The sequence below is a fragment of the Hippocampus guttulatus genome, chromosome 15, assembly GCF_054856545.1.
Source record: "Hippocampus guttulatus isolate MCC_2025c chromosome 15, RoL_Hgut_1.0, whole genome shotgun sequence".
NCBI classification, from domain to species: Eukaryota; Metazoa; Chordata; class Actinopteri; order Syngnathiformes; family Syngnathidae; genus Hippocampus; species Hippocampus guttulatus.
This window is the reverse complement of record NC_141275.1, coordinates 4,562,288-4,574,502: the sequence shown is the minus strand read 5'-3', so window position 1 is coordinate 4,574,502 and position 12,215 is coordinate 4,562,288. Positions and strand designations below refer to the sequence as shown.

At 42.6% G+C, this 12,215-nt stretch overlaps 1 protein-coding gene across 2 annotated transcripts in view; it reads right to left on the bottom strand.

Annotated features, from left to right (window-relative positions):
* Nucleotides 1-12,215, bottom strand: part of dscama (Down syndrome cell adhesion molecule a) — a 92,415-nt gene that overhangs the window by 28,535 nt on the left and 51,665 nt on the right. For both annotated transcript variants that reach the window (XM_086130820.1, XM_086130821.1), the window contains exons 4-10: nt 9,365-9,511; nt 8,116-8,394; nt 4,725-5,000; nt 3,667-3,963; nt 2,430-2,705; nt 694-972; nt 259-378 (exon numbers count right to left, since the gene is read on the bottom strand). In XM_086130820.1, the coding sequence (XP_085986946.1) occupies nt 259-378; nt 694-972; nt 2,430-2,705; nt 3,667-3,963; nt 4,725-5,000; nt 8,116-8,394; nt 9,365-9,511 (1,674 nt within the window). The remainder of the gene's footprint in view (nt 1-258; nt 379-693; nt 973-2,429; nt 2,706-3,666; nt 3,964-4,724; nt 5,001-8,115; nt 8,395-9,364; nt 9,512-12,215) is intronic.

The window sequence follows — 12,215 nt, the reverse complement described above, 5'->3', positions numbered from 1 at the left end:
TTTGAAATAATATGAGGTGAACACACATTTATATGCTTTCACAGTTACAACGACCTTGTGAGGGAAATCATAACTACGATGTGGCCGACGACGAAAATGAGTTTGACACCCCTGCTGTATTTCTGTTAAGCCTGTAATTATAGCAGTCTTGCTCGAGGATGAAAAATATGCACACACAATAACTTGTTTAGACGTGTGTGCTGTAGGCTATATGAGCAGGAAGGCACCATGTGTGTGTGTGTGTGTGTGTGTGTTTACCTTTGGAGTATTCCCATTGGATGGTAGGAACAGGATAGCCTTCAGCTGAGCAGTTCAGAATTACAGCTTTACCATAGATGCCATCTTGGTCTTTTGGTTGCACAACAAATTTCGGAGGAACTGCAAATCAAGATAAATAATAAAATAAAAAACAGACTCAACTCAATCTATTGGTCTTGCAATGATAGGGATCATTCACTGTTTTTAAATTACACTGTGGGAACTCCAGTGGCGTGACGTGATTCATTTCACAAAGACAGATTTTTGTGTAAATACAGAGAGTACATTGCTGATGAGCAGAGTAGGCTAACGATGTTTCTGTATTGAGCTGCTTTGGCGCTACACACTAAACGTCACACATTGGTAAACACGAGAAGAATGCACACATCAATATCTGTCATTAAGTCCTGTGAAATCATGTTTTGCGCCGCTCACCTCGGACAATGAGCTGACTCTGATGCTCCACGGCCGCAGCCTGGTTGCGTGCGATGCATGTGTAGTTGCCGTTGTGCAACAAAGTGAGATTGGAGATGCGGAGAGAGCTGGTGAAATCGATGTTGTCAATGGTTACTCCAAGGCTTGCCGGGATTGGCCGACCGTCCTTTTGCCAGGTGATGAAGACCGGCTGGTCGCCCGACATCACCACGCATGGGATGAAAACTCGTTGTCCGATGGAAAACCGAGGGAACTCAAATGGGTGGATAGTAGGCGGGACTGTGGAAAAGAAATCCAATTTTTGAGGTTTTGAACTGAAGGCCTGCACGCATTTCAACGAAGCAACTCATAATTATCTCTTCAACAAAACATTTAACTGCGAATTGGCAAATAGCCTCTGAAGCATCTGATTCTCTCTTTTCTTGCATACGTACGATACTCATTCTAACGCTCCGTGGCTCCCCGGGGACTGCGCAGACATCATTAGAACCAGATGAAAATTAATGATTTTGAATAACATTGAAATTAGCACCACTTCAACGCTTATTTAATTCACAACAAAATGGACATAATGGACTCCTGGGGACTCCCTCTCTGCAGCGGCGGAATGCAAATCAGCCTCGAGGCAAATTAGCTGGGGGAATGTCGCGTCGTCGATGCTGTGTGATTCCACTCTTGCAAGCTCGTTAGCACGTCAAGACCCGCCTGAGAGCATGAGAGAGGGAAAAGTGTGGGGGGGGGGGGAGGGGTTGCCTATCCAACATTTGAAATTATGCAGTGTCATCAAAGAAAAAAAAAAGGCCGCGTGAGGTTATCATCATCTGGCTCTGCTCGGCACTACTGAATATTCAGATGAACCTTGATAAACTGGCTTGGGATGATGGATATGGTGCTTTGCTATCAGTGACAGGATTTTTTTTTTTTTTTTTACAGTTTGTCACACATTAGCATACCCCCACCCCACCCCCCATACACATCTGAGTACGAATACGAAAGCATGACATCACAGTATAAAACCGGCTCATATTACCGTATTGGCCCGAATATAAGACGGTGTTTTTTGCATTGAAATAAGACTGAAAAAGTGGGGGTCATCTTATATTCGGGGTCTAGACATTATACCCATTTACGACGCTAGATGGCGCCAGATATCATTGAAGTGAATGCTGAACTTGACTCTCCAGGCCAAAGCGAACCCCTGTCACGAAGAATAAAAATAAAAATAGCGGTAGCATGAAGAAAAAAACAAAAAAATAGCGGTAAGAAAGAAAAGAGAAGAAAATAATAAAAGAAATAACAGAAAATGGAGAAACGTAGCGACAATCTGGAGAAAAGTGGGTCGAAGATCAGCGAGGTTAACCGGCAGCTGAGCAGAAGTTATGGTGTAAACTTCAAGATGCTTTTTCTCTCAAATATATTGTAAAATCATTTGTTTCAGATGTACTATAATTATTTTCTGTATAAAAATTAATTTGGTGTTCAAAAAGTCTTTTTTCAAACTTGAATCTTGAAAGAGAGGGAGTCGTCTTATAATCAGGGCCGTCTTATATTCGGGCCAATACGGTATTACTGGCGGATCTTAAATCCTGGGGATGAAAAAGTGAAACGTGTCCACTCCTCATTGGACATATCAGATTGCTAACAATCGCGTTGGATTCACTTCATGTTAGTGCGACTTTTGTTTGACTGGCATCCAATGTTGTGCGTGCGATGACTAGATCAGATGCAATCCATACCTTTCACAGTGACATAGACGCTCTGGTGTGTGGAGAGCTGAGGCTGCACGAGCACATTGCACGTGTATTCGCCTTCATCCACGTCCTTCTGCACATCAAACAGCTTCAGGGTGCCGTTGTTCTCGAAAGCCCGCTGGCGGTGGTTGTACGGTAGCAAATTGGAGTCCTTGTACCATTTGATGGAGTAGTAAGGGTAGCCGATGACACGGCAATGAATATACATATCCCGCCCAGCGATAGCAGTGAGGTTTTTCATTGGTCTGATGCTGGCAGGCCCTTGAAGGACACATTGGAGAGACGACCCTCTTAAATTGATTTTGAGGCAGGGGGTTGCTGTGCAAACGTTAGCTGTATTCCGTGTTTGGAACGTACCACGAATTTTACATGCCTTGATTCATTCTGAGTGTGGAAAATTCTGAGATCCATTACGGAGAATAACATCACAACACAATCGGGGAAAACCTCTGGCATTAAAAATCTTTTTTCATCATGTTATATAAAAATGTTCAAAAACAATCAAAGTATGGCAGCAATTTTGAGCTTTTGTAATCACCAGTTAGAAAAAACGTTTAACTTCAACCAGTAGCGTGTTTGGAGCTTGGGCACATTCTTGTTTGCTAGTCTCTTTCGAACGATTCAGGAGGTAACGATGTGAAACGTAGTCATTACGCTTCCCCCTTCAATGGCACCTTTGGAGAAAAATCTTCACTGCTTGACTGCATTTGGCAACCCATTCGACGTCACTTTCAGATTGCCCCGTTTAGCCTTAAATCATGCACCGATGAACACAATCAAGTTAAAGCCATCGGTGGGTCGACAGCAAGCTTCTGCAATCGAGAACCACTCATGTCCATGCATCAGGCACGGAGAGCTCGAATGGGCCAATATTACTGCGACACGACTACCGCAATCCAGCGAACCGTGTCCCTGCAGAGACCAGATAGCTCTGCCGTCATACACCAGCGTAAAGTAAATCACCCTAACGGTGTCCCGATATAAACCTATCAGCGGGAGCTGGCGAGGCTGCACGCTATTCAAAAAGATAATGCTGTCAGTAGTGACTGATGATCGAAAGTGCATCTACTCAAAGCTGTGCTGATGGGAAAAAAAATCGCCTCAACCGAAAACAGAATTCAAATATTTGTCCAATTAAAGGAAGAATATTTTCGCAGAATAAATCAAGACATGTTGATGTGTATATGTGATGGTGGGTTGGAAGAGTTGATCTGACAAGCACCTCTTACGTTTATTCGCGCCTGGTAGGAGACGGCCCCTGCAGAGTTATTGCAGATGCAGCGATACACCCCTCCATCGGGGACCTGGGTCTGGCTGATGTTGAGGTGGCTAACCACATGGCCTTCGGTGTTGGTGTAGTAGGAGATGCGATGGCGGCTGTCCCGTATTACCGGCTCGTCATCTAGCGTCCAGCTCACCCTGGGTTCCGGTGTGCCCTTCACCGTGCACGATAGCGACACAAACTCATTGATGTTGTAGACCTTCTCGTTAAAAGAAGCCAAAATCTTTGGTGTACCGTCTGGGTAGCAGAAGCAGAGAGAAAACGCAATGTCAACATTTTGCAAATTATACCACTGGCAAACATTTTTTTTTTTTTTTTGAGTGCCGAAGATATTTTTTGGCTGGTGGGTCCAAAAAAAAAAAGGTATCACTTACTTTCAATTGGCTGTCGTTTTGGTAATATCAGTATTTTTGACAATAAATTGACTGATACTTAATACGCTATGACAGTTTGCCAAATTCAATTTGATCATGAGTAAAAGTAGTGTTTTGACGTCACCTGTTTTCACTGTTAATAGTACCTAATTTTCTGAATTTTGGCTTGATTTTTCACATGAAACATAATTTGCATGTAGAAGGCTCTCGCCGATACCGATTGCATCTTTCACAAATGTGATAAAATGAATGAATACTCTTTGGACATGCTTGAAAAGTTGTAGTGCCATAACTTGCGCATTAATAACACTTTTACCAAACATGGAATATCTCGAAAACTAGAGCCAATTCGGATGTCGGAAACAAATTCCTTGGTTGTATCATTGGATGATTAAGACGCTTCTGATTCTTATCTTGGTGCGACACACATCGCAGCAACCCAATTCCTCTCTTTCTGCTCTGAGTAAAGAATCGAAAAAATATTATTTGGGTTCAAGCGGATGTTTACAGGAGGCTATACATTCATATTTACAAACACCAGGCAGTATGGTGGTAGATCATTCATTTTAAACAATAAAGGAAAAATAACAATACAGTATTGGGCATGATGGGGATGATTCTGACCTTCTAATATGACCTGGACAAAGTCCTGTGCAGACATCTTGCCATGTCTGGCAAAACACTGATAGGCACCTCCATCGCTTTTGGCCATCCCGGCCATTACAAGGTTTTCTCTGTTTTGGCCTGTCATGCGGACGCTGTTACTGGGGTAGATGAGCTCGCCGTTTCGGTACCAAGACAACTGGTACTCCTCTGAACCGGTGACAGCGCAGGTGAGTGAAACCTGGCTGCCAACGCTGCCCTTCACCTTCCGCGGGCTCACCACAACTTTTAAGGATTCTGTAAATTGGAGATGGTCAATTGTGAAAAGAAATCTGCACAGTGTAGAGAAAAATAATCATTTAAAAAGTCACATTTGCAAAGAGGCGCATTCACCTTGCAGGTCTGCTTATCAGACATCTCAAGCGAACAATACAGCAGAATGAGCATAGACGACAGCATACTAATTGCATGAATGCAAAAATAAACACGTTTGGCAGGTCAACAGTGTCTGATGTATATCTACGTTATTGGTACAAAACAGTTGCGTCACAATTATTCCACTGAGGATCATCATACAATTTGTCAAGTAAAATGTTTAAATCCGAAACATTTTCAACCAATTCCACCATCCAGAGTTTGGATTTCTGTGGTCACAACTCGAGCGTGATGAACCAAATTAAAGAGTGGTAGTGTGGAAGCGGCCTCAGGGTGCACTTAGAGCGAGCCAGATCTATTGTGTCCTGCTTTGGTGTGGTTACCGCTCCCTTTTCTGACCGCCGCTGGGTCGGACTTATACGTGTTTTTTTTTGTGCAGGTTTTGCTTATTCTCAGTCATTCTGTTTACGTCTATTAAGCGAGGTTGTGGCGATCATTAATCAGTTCTGGGAGAAACACTCAATTGATTATAAGATGTGCCCGCATTGCACGCATGTCCTGTATGTCCTCATTCCTAACTTTTTGGCTTAGTTTGAGTCTTTCAGGTTAAGTCTAGAATGCAACACGGCTTTTAATATTTATTAGGTGTTTGGTCCTTCTGTATCTCATCTTAACCCTTTCAGGGACAGCGGTTACTAAAGTGGACAGCTTATCTTGTTATCGGGTTACAGGGTGCGTGAAAGGGTTAAAGTAGGCTCTGGTTTGGCTGTTAGGTTCATGTTTTTGGCGCCTATTTGCTCAAATCAATCCAGAGGTGCATTTGTGAGTTCTGACAGTTACAGATGAATGAGGTGGCTTCAGAAGTCATCTTGCAAGTATTCACTCTGTTTTTGTGCCAGAAGTGAGAGTGTTTATCCACCTCCAAACATTGCAAAATGTTCCCAGACGGGTGGCGGCTGCAATTCCATGTTTGCCGTATTTTCCGCACTATAAGACGCACCGAAAAGTCTTCCATTTTCTTCAAAGCTCACAGCGCGCCATAAAATCCGGTGTGCCTTGTGTATGGTCATTATGGGAATATGTCGACCCCAAGATGGCTCCTTGCTAGAGATATGCTTGCAATGTTATAACTTGCTGTTGGTTCAGTGAACTGTGTCGCTGCTTTATGAAAGAAGTTTTTATTGCAGCTCCTAAAAAAGGAGAGCTGTGGTGTCAGACTTTATTAATGGTTTTCACAGTCTCAACAAATTCAACATGACAGTACGTCTTTGTCCGTCTCCCTGCCTTCTCTGCTTCCGTTCGACTCGAGAGGCATTCATGGCCGCCTCCGAAAAACGTAAATTCACGATTCCATCAATGAAACTATGCAAATTGAAATTAATGCATCAAAACAGAAAATCAAGCGGAGAAATCACAAAATAAATTCGATAGCCCCCCCTACAGAATTTATTTACTGATTTCCTCGTTTGTGAATATAGTACACAACAAAGAAATAAATAACAAACACAGTTTCCTACATTTTACTCACATTGGATCATTCCATTGGAGCTATGCTCAAAGAAATGCCAATATGTACCTCCCACCCTCCTCCCTCTCTCACTGTCTCTCAGAAATCAAATCTTGGTTCACCCATAACTTCCTCAAGTTAAACAGCAACAAAACAGAACTCCTCCTCGTCGGTACCAAATCCACCCTATGCAAAGCCGACAATTTTTTCCTCACAATTGATAATTCCACTGTATGTCCTTCCCCTCAGGTCAAGAGCCTGGGTGTCATCCTCGCCAGCTCACTCTCTTTCCACTCCCACATTAAGAACATTACCCGGTCCGCATATTTCCACCTCCGTAACATCAACCGTCTCCGTCCCTCTTTCACTCCTCACACTACTGCTATCCTTGTTCATAGCCTCGTCACCTCCCGCATCGATTACTGCAATTCACTTCTTTTCGGCGTCCATCTCAAATTTCTCCATAAACTTCAGCTTGTTCAGAATTCAGCAGCCCGGATCATTACGAGAACCTTAACGTTAAACATAGAATCAATTTCAAATTACTTCTTTACACATTCAAAGCCATCCATAACCTAGCCCCCCCTATCGATCAGATCTTCTTCAGATCTCCATTCCTTCTCGCTCACTCAGGTCTTCATCCTCCCTCCACCTCTCTACCCTCTGCCAGTCTCAGCACAATGGGGTGCAGAGCCTTCAGCCGCTCTGCCCCCAAACTCTGGAACTCACTTCTACCCAATATTCGTAACATTGATTCTCTTCCCACATTCAAAACCCACCTATTCAGACTTGCTTATTCCACTTAAATGTATCTCTTTTTATTTATAATTTTATCTGTGGTTTTATTGTTTGCTCTTGCCTGTAAAGTGTCCTTGAGTGTTGTGAAAGGCGCTTACAAATAAAATGCATTATTATTATTATTATTATTATTAAAATACAATCTGTAGGGGGGCTATAGAATTTATCTTGTGATTTCCTCGCTTGATTTTCTGTTTTGATGCATTATATTCAATTTTCGTAGTTTCATTGAAGTAATCGTTAATTTCTGTTTTTCGGAGGTGGTCATGAACGCCTCTCGAGTCGAACGGAAGGAGCACACCCTGGTGTGCTCCTTCCGTTGCATCCACTTCCGTCTAGTGGATGCATTGTAGATTGCGCCTTATAATCCAATGCGTCCAATATATGAAAAAAAAAAATCAAAATAGGCCATTCATTGAAGGTGCACCTCATAATCCAGTGCACCTTTTAGTGCGGAAAATACGGTACTTTTATTTTTAGTTTATACTGGTGCGTTGTTGTGATACTGTTTGAAAATTGTATGGTTTGCAAATTGTGCTGTTGTGAAAGCGCTATATAAATCAGCATGTATTGTATTGTGGAAGGGTCGGCATATTTCATTTGCACTTCCCCATTTTAGAACAGCTATCGATTTTTCCTGATGCCACCAAATTGTTGTTGTTGGGGTTTTTTTTTCTCGAAAAGATCCAAGGTAGGGTTAAGAATATGAAACCCAATTGTTTCAGCACTGACCTTTCACCAGGAGCCTGCCAACCACCTCAGCGTTGCCATAGCCATTCCACACCTCACAGACATATGTGCCCGTGTCGCTGGGTTGGGCTCTCTCGATGAGCAACCCTGTCACGCTTTGTCGGTATCTGGTGTCGGGCTCAAGGGGCCGGTTGTCTTTCAGCCAGCGGTACTTGGGTGCAGGATGACCTGAGGCCTTGCACGGTAATTCCACTCGATGAGAAGCCATCACCTCACGACGTTCCAAGCTGTCCAGAATGTGCGGCACTGAGTTGGTGGGATCTACAAAAAGCAGAAGTACAAGCTCGTAATTGCCGTTACCGCTCACATGCGATGTGTAAAACTCAACTTTATTAAGAGTTATATTATCTGTCAGTGGCTATGGCCAGCTTTCTTCCTTTATTTTGCATTAATATGACCCCCACAAGAGTATTATGGTGCTAGACAACAAAAGGATGGTTTCAGTGGATTTGGGGTTCAACCAAACATCTCATGGAGGAAATGTAAATGTTTTGCTTTTTCTTTGGCTTTTTGCAGGCTTTTAAATATATATGTGTGCATGTATCCGATTGCGCATGTACGACAAGGATATTATAGTTCACAAAAACTAAAACAAAGGCAAAAGAAAAAAATGGAAATTGAGGTTTGTCAACACATTTTTTTTGCTGCTCGGCATGATACGAACCATACAAATAGTTTTAAATAAATTTGACACAGCAGGTAGCCAGAAACTAGATGAGGTGAGTGTAAACATGGAGAGAATGAAAAACGCTCACACTCTTCCCATGATGCATCTCATTAATTAGTGTCATTAATATCCCGAGCGCCTGATATATTGCAGAGTGTCACTTCAAGTGTGCAAAAATGACAAGTATTTTTTTCCATGTCTCCAGAAAGGGCATATTCTGCTCTCACCCTTTCTACCCCCAAAATACGTCAGTGTTAATCTAATGACCTTTATAAGATGCCAAGCCCTCTTTGAAGCAAGTGTTTTTATTCTCTTGCTCTATTCATATTCATTTCAGATGTTTTTTAATTTTTTTTTACAGGCATACATATGTTTAGGTGACACCTACTGTATATACCATAGCAGAAAAAAAGTGGTTTCACACAATCTAGGTCACAGGAAAACTATTTCAAGCTGGCTAATGTCATAGATCAGTTTGTGTTGTGTTAGTCAGCACATCACCACTTGAAATTGCCTGAAGCTTCTTTTGTGTGTGTGTGTGTGTGTGTGTGTGTTTTTAATTACCTGAGACAATGAGTCGGGCACTATTGCTCTGTCGGGTTTCCCCTGTGTACCGATGGCGTGTCATACACCTGTAGTTGTAAAGTCCATCTTCCATTTGGACATCCAGGATATACAGGGCTCCTGTTGATGTGATGAGAAACCGTGACACTGTAAAAAAAAAAAAGAAGAAAGATCTGATATTAACCCTCCAAAATCTTGATCCAGAAAGTGAATATTTATATATCTGTAGAGATAAGGGTTGCGGCTGTCTTCCGGCAGTAGGCGGGGGACACCCCAAACTGGTCGCCAGCCAATCGCAGACGAACAACCATCTGCGCTCAGACTCACACCTGGGGACAATTTTGAGTGTTCAATTTACCTGTCACGCATGTTTCTGGAATGTGGGAGTACCCGGAGAAAACCCACGCAGGCGCGGAGAGAACATGCAAACTCCACACAGGAAGGACGGAGCCGGAATCGAACCCTGCAACTCTGGACTGTGAGGCAGACGCGCGAACCAGTCGACCACCGGGCCACCAAGGCAACAACCAACAAACACAAAATTTCTATAAATTAATTCCCCGGGGGAAGCAGATGCTACAATTGGAGGGTCATGAGTAATTGAAGTCCCAAAACTGTACATTTTATTCATAGGAAACAGAGCAAATACCGTCCGTTCGTTGTTAGGAAGCAGAATTGCTTCCTTCCATATTTGTGGAAAAAAAAACAGAAAAACTGGAGAAAATCCAATATTAAAGTCACTTAGCAAATATTTGCAAACCAAGCGCGGGATGAGGCCCCATGTGATTGCAGTTACCAAACATCTGCTGCGGTCCATTTAGAGCAGTACAGCTGCGAGGCGCCATGACGAGGCCGTGTAACACAAATCGTTATCATGTAGCTCATCGCTCTCTCTCTCTCTCTCTCTCTCTTTCTCTCTCTCGAGGGAAACTCTCAGTTCTCACATTGACGTCTCCCGACTGAAGCACGGGGGCCCCGGGATCACAGAGCGCTTTGATAAGGCAAGGCCGCGGGGCCATGTTAATATCGTTCTGATGCTATGCTAATTTACATGAAGCGCAGAGGTACTAAATGTTTATGAGGAGTAATAAGTAGCTGGTGGTTGCCAGTGTGCATTTTATGTGTCACCGAAGATGGAGCCGTGCGTATGGATGGAGATCGTTTTGGGCCACTGCACTGTGGGGTTGTCTGGCAATATTGGGAAGGATATCATAATTCAGATTTAAGAGTGCTCGTTCAGGTCTAATGGAAGGTAATTCATTAGATGGCGCTGTAGTAATAATGAAACCGCTTACACACGTCAGAGGCATTCGATTATTTAATTGGGGCTGCAACGAATATTGGAACTGTACTCGTATTTCTACTTCCAAAACAATGATACTTCATGAGAACATTTTCAAAATGATCATTACTTTTTTTTTTTAAACTAGCAGTGGATTCTATTTTCTTATCGAAACACGTTGCATCCATTTCATGTCTACGTGCAAAGATGCTCCTTTACCCACCTACAGTGCTCCTTTTATCGTATTATTGACAGTCCGTTATATTTTATTGGGGAAGGTGATCAATGGAGGATGGTAGGTTTTAATGCTACTGTGTTTTTGCATGTACGTTATTGATGCTTCAAGAGTAGATCATACACGTCATTGAGGGTTCAGTCTCACATTTTTGGTGTTAGCATATCACAAGTGAAAATAGCCTGTAACAAAATAATCATTTTGCTTTCAGATATAGCACTTCAGTCATTGGATGGATTGTTTTTGTGTTTTTTAGGAGAGAAAAACCATTGAAGGTGATGGAGTAATAAATAAGCTGTGAAGACACCACTGCCATCACGTGTTGACCTAATTAGAAAATTCTAACCACATTTGTGATATCCTAAAGGGCCTTCTTTTCCGCCCCCCGACCCCCACCCCAGATTGCAGTTGACATGATCTCATGTGTAGTTAGCCATATATATGGTGGCAAATATTACAACACTAGAATCTAATATCTGGTGGATTATTACCTTCAATAAGTGCAAATACTGTCAATGCATGGTTCTAGGAATATAATTTGTCATCATTCTTCTCCGAACCTGCATACAGCCAATGCTGCAGTATGTGCCCTTGTAGAGCTAAGGACATTTTTCTTTATGCTCTGTGTACTGCTGCAGGTCCATCTAATCGGACTGGCTCGCGTGCCCATTTATTTGTCTTTTTGTGTATTTTGTGCATGCAAGTGAGTGGAAATGCATTTATGCAGCATAGAGCTGCATGGAGGATTGGTCAATAATAACGACCCGGAGGCGCTTCACTACCTTTTTTTCCCTGCTTCTCTCTGCTCCACCTGCTGCATACTAACACTCTCTGCAGTTTGTGTGTGTGTGTGTGTGTGTGTGTGTGTGTGTGTGTGTGTGTGTGTGTGTGTGCGCGCGCGTGTGTGTGTGTGTGAGACAGAGAGTGCCTCTGTTTATGTCTGTATTGCAGCATATACTTGTGACACCACGGCTTCACTTCGGGCAGGCAATCAGTCGGGTTTTCATCTTTGCTCAGTCCCATTTGTGGATTCACAGTCAATAGCTTAAATTAATCCTCATACAAGACACACTGAAGCCACAAGTAGACTCTTTGTTCTCCTAAAATTGGGAGGCTTTGTTGTTTCTCACTGAAACAAAAAATGATTGTATGACATTTAGGAACGGATGAAAAATGCTGAATCAAGCGTTTTTGTTACATTTACAACTAGAGTGTCCCTATTGAGCACCAATTACCTGTTATGTCGTAAGATTTTAGATAAGCTTTGAGCGCAATCGCACATGATGGCACCGGCTCAGCATTTTTATTTATTTATTTATTTACGCTTACTGTGT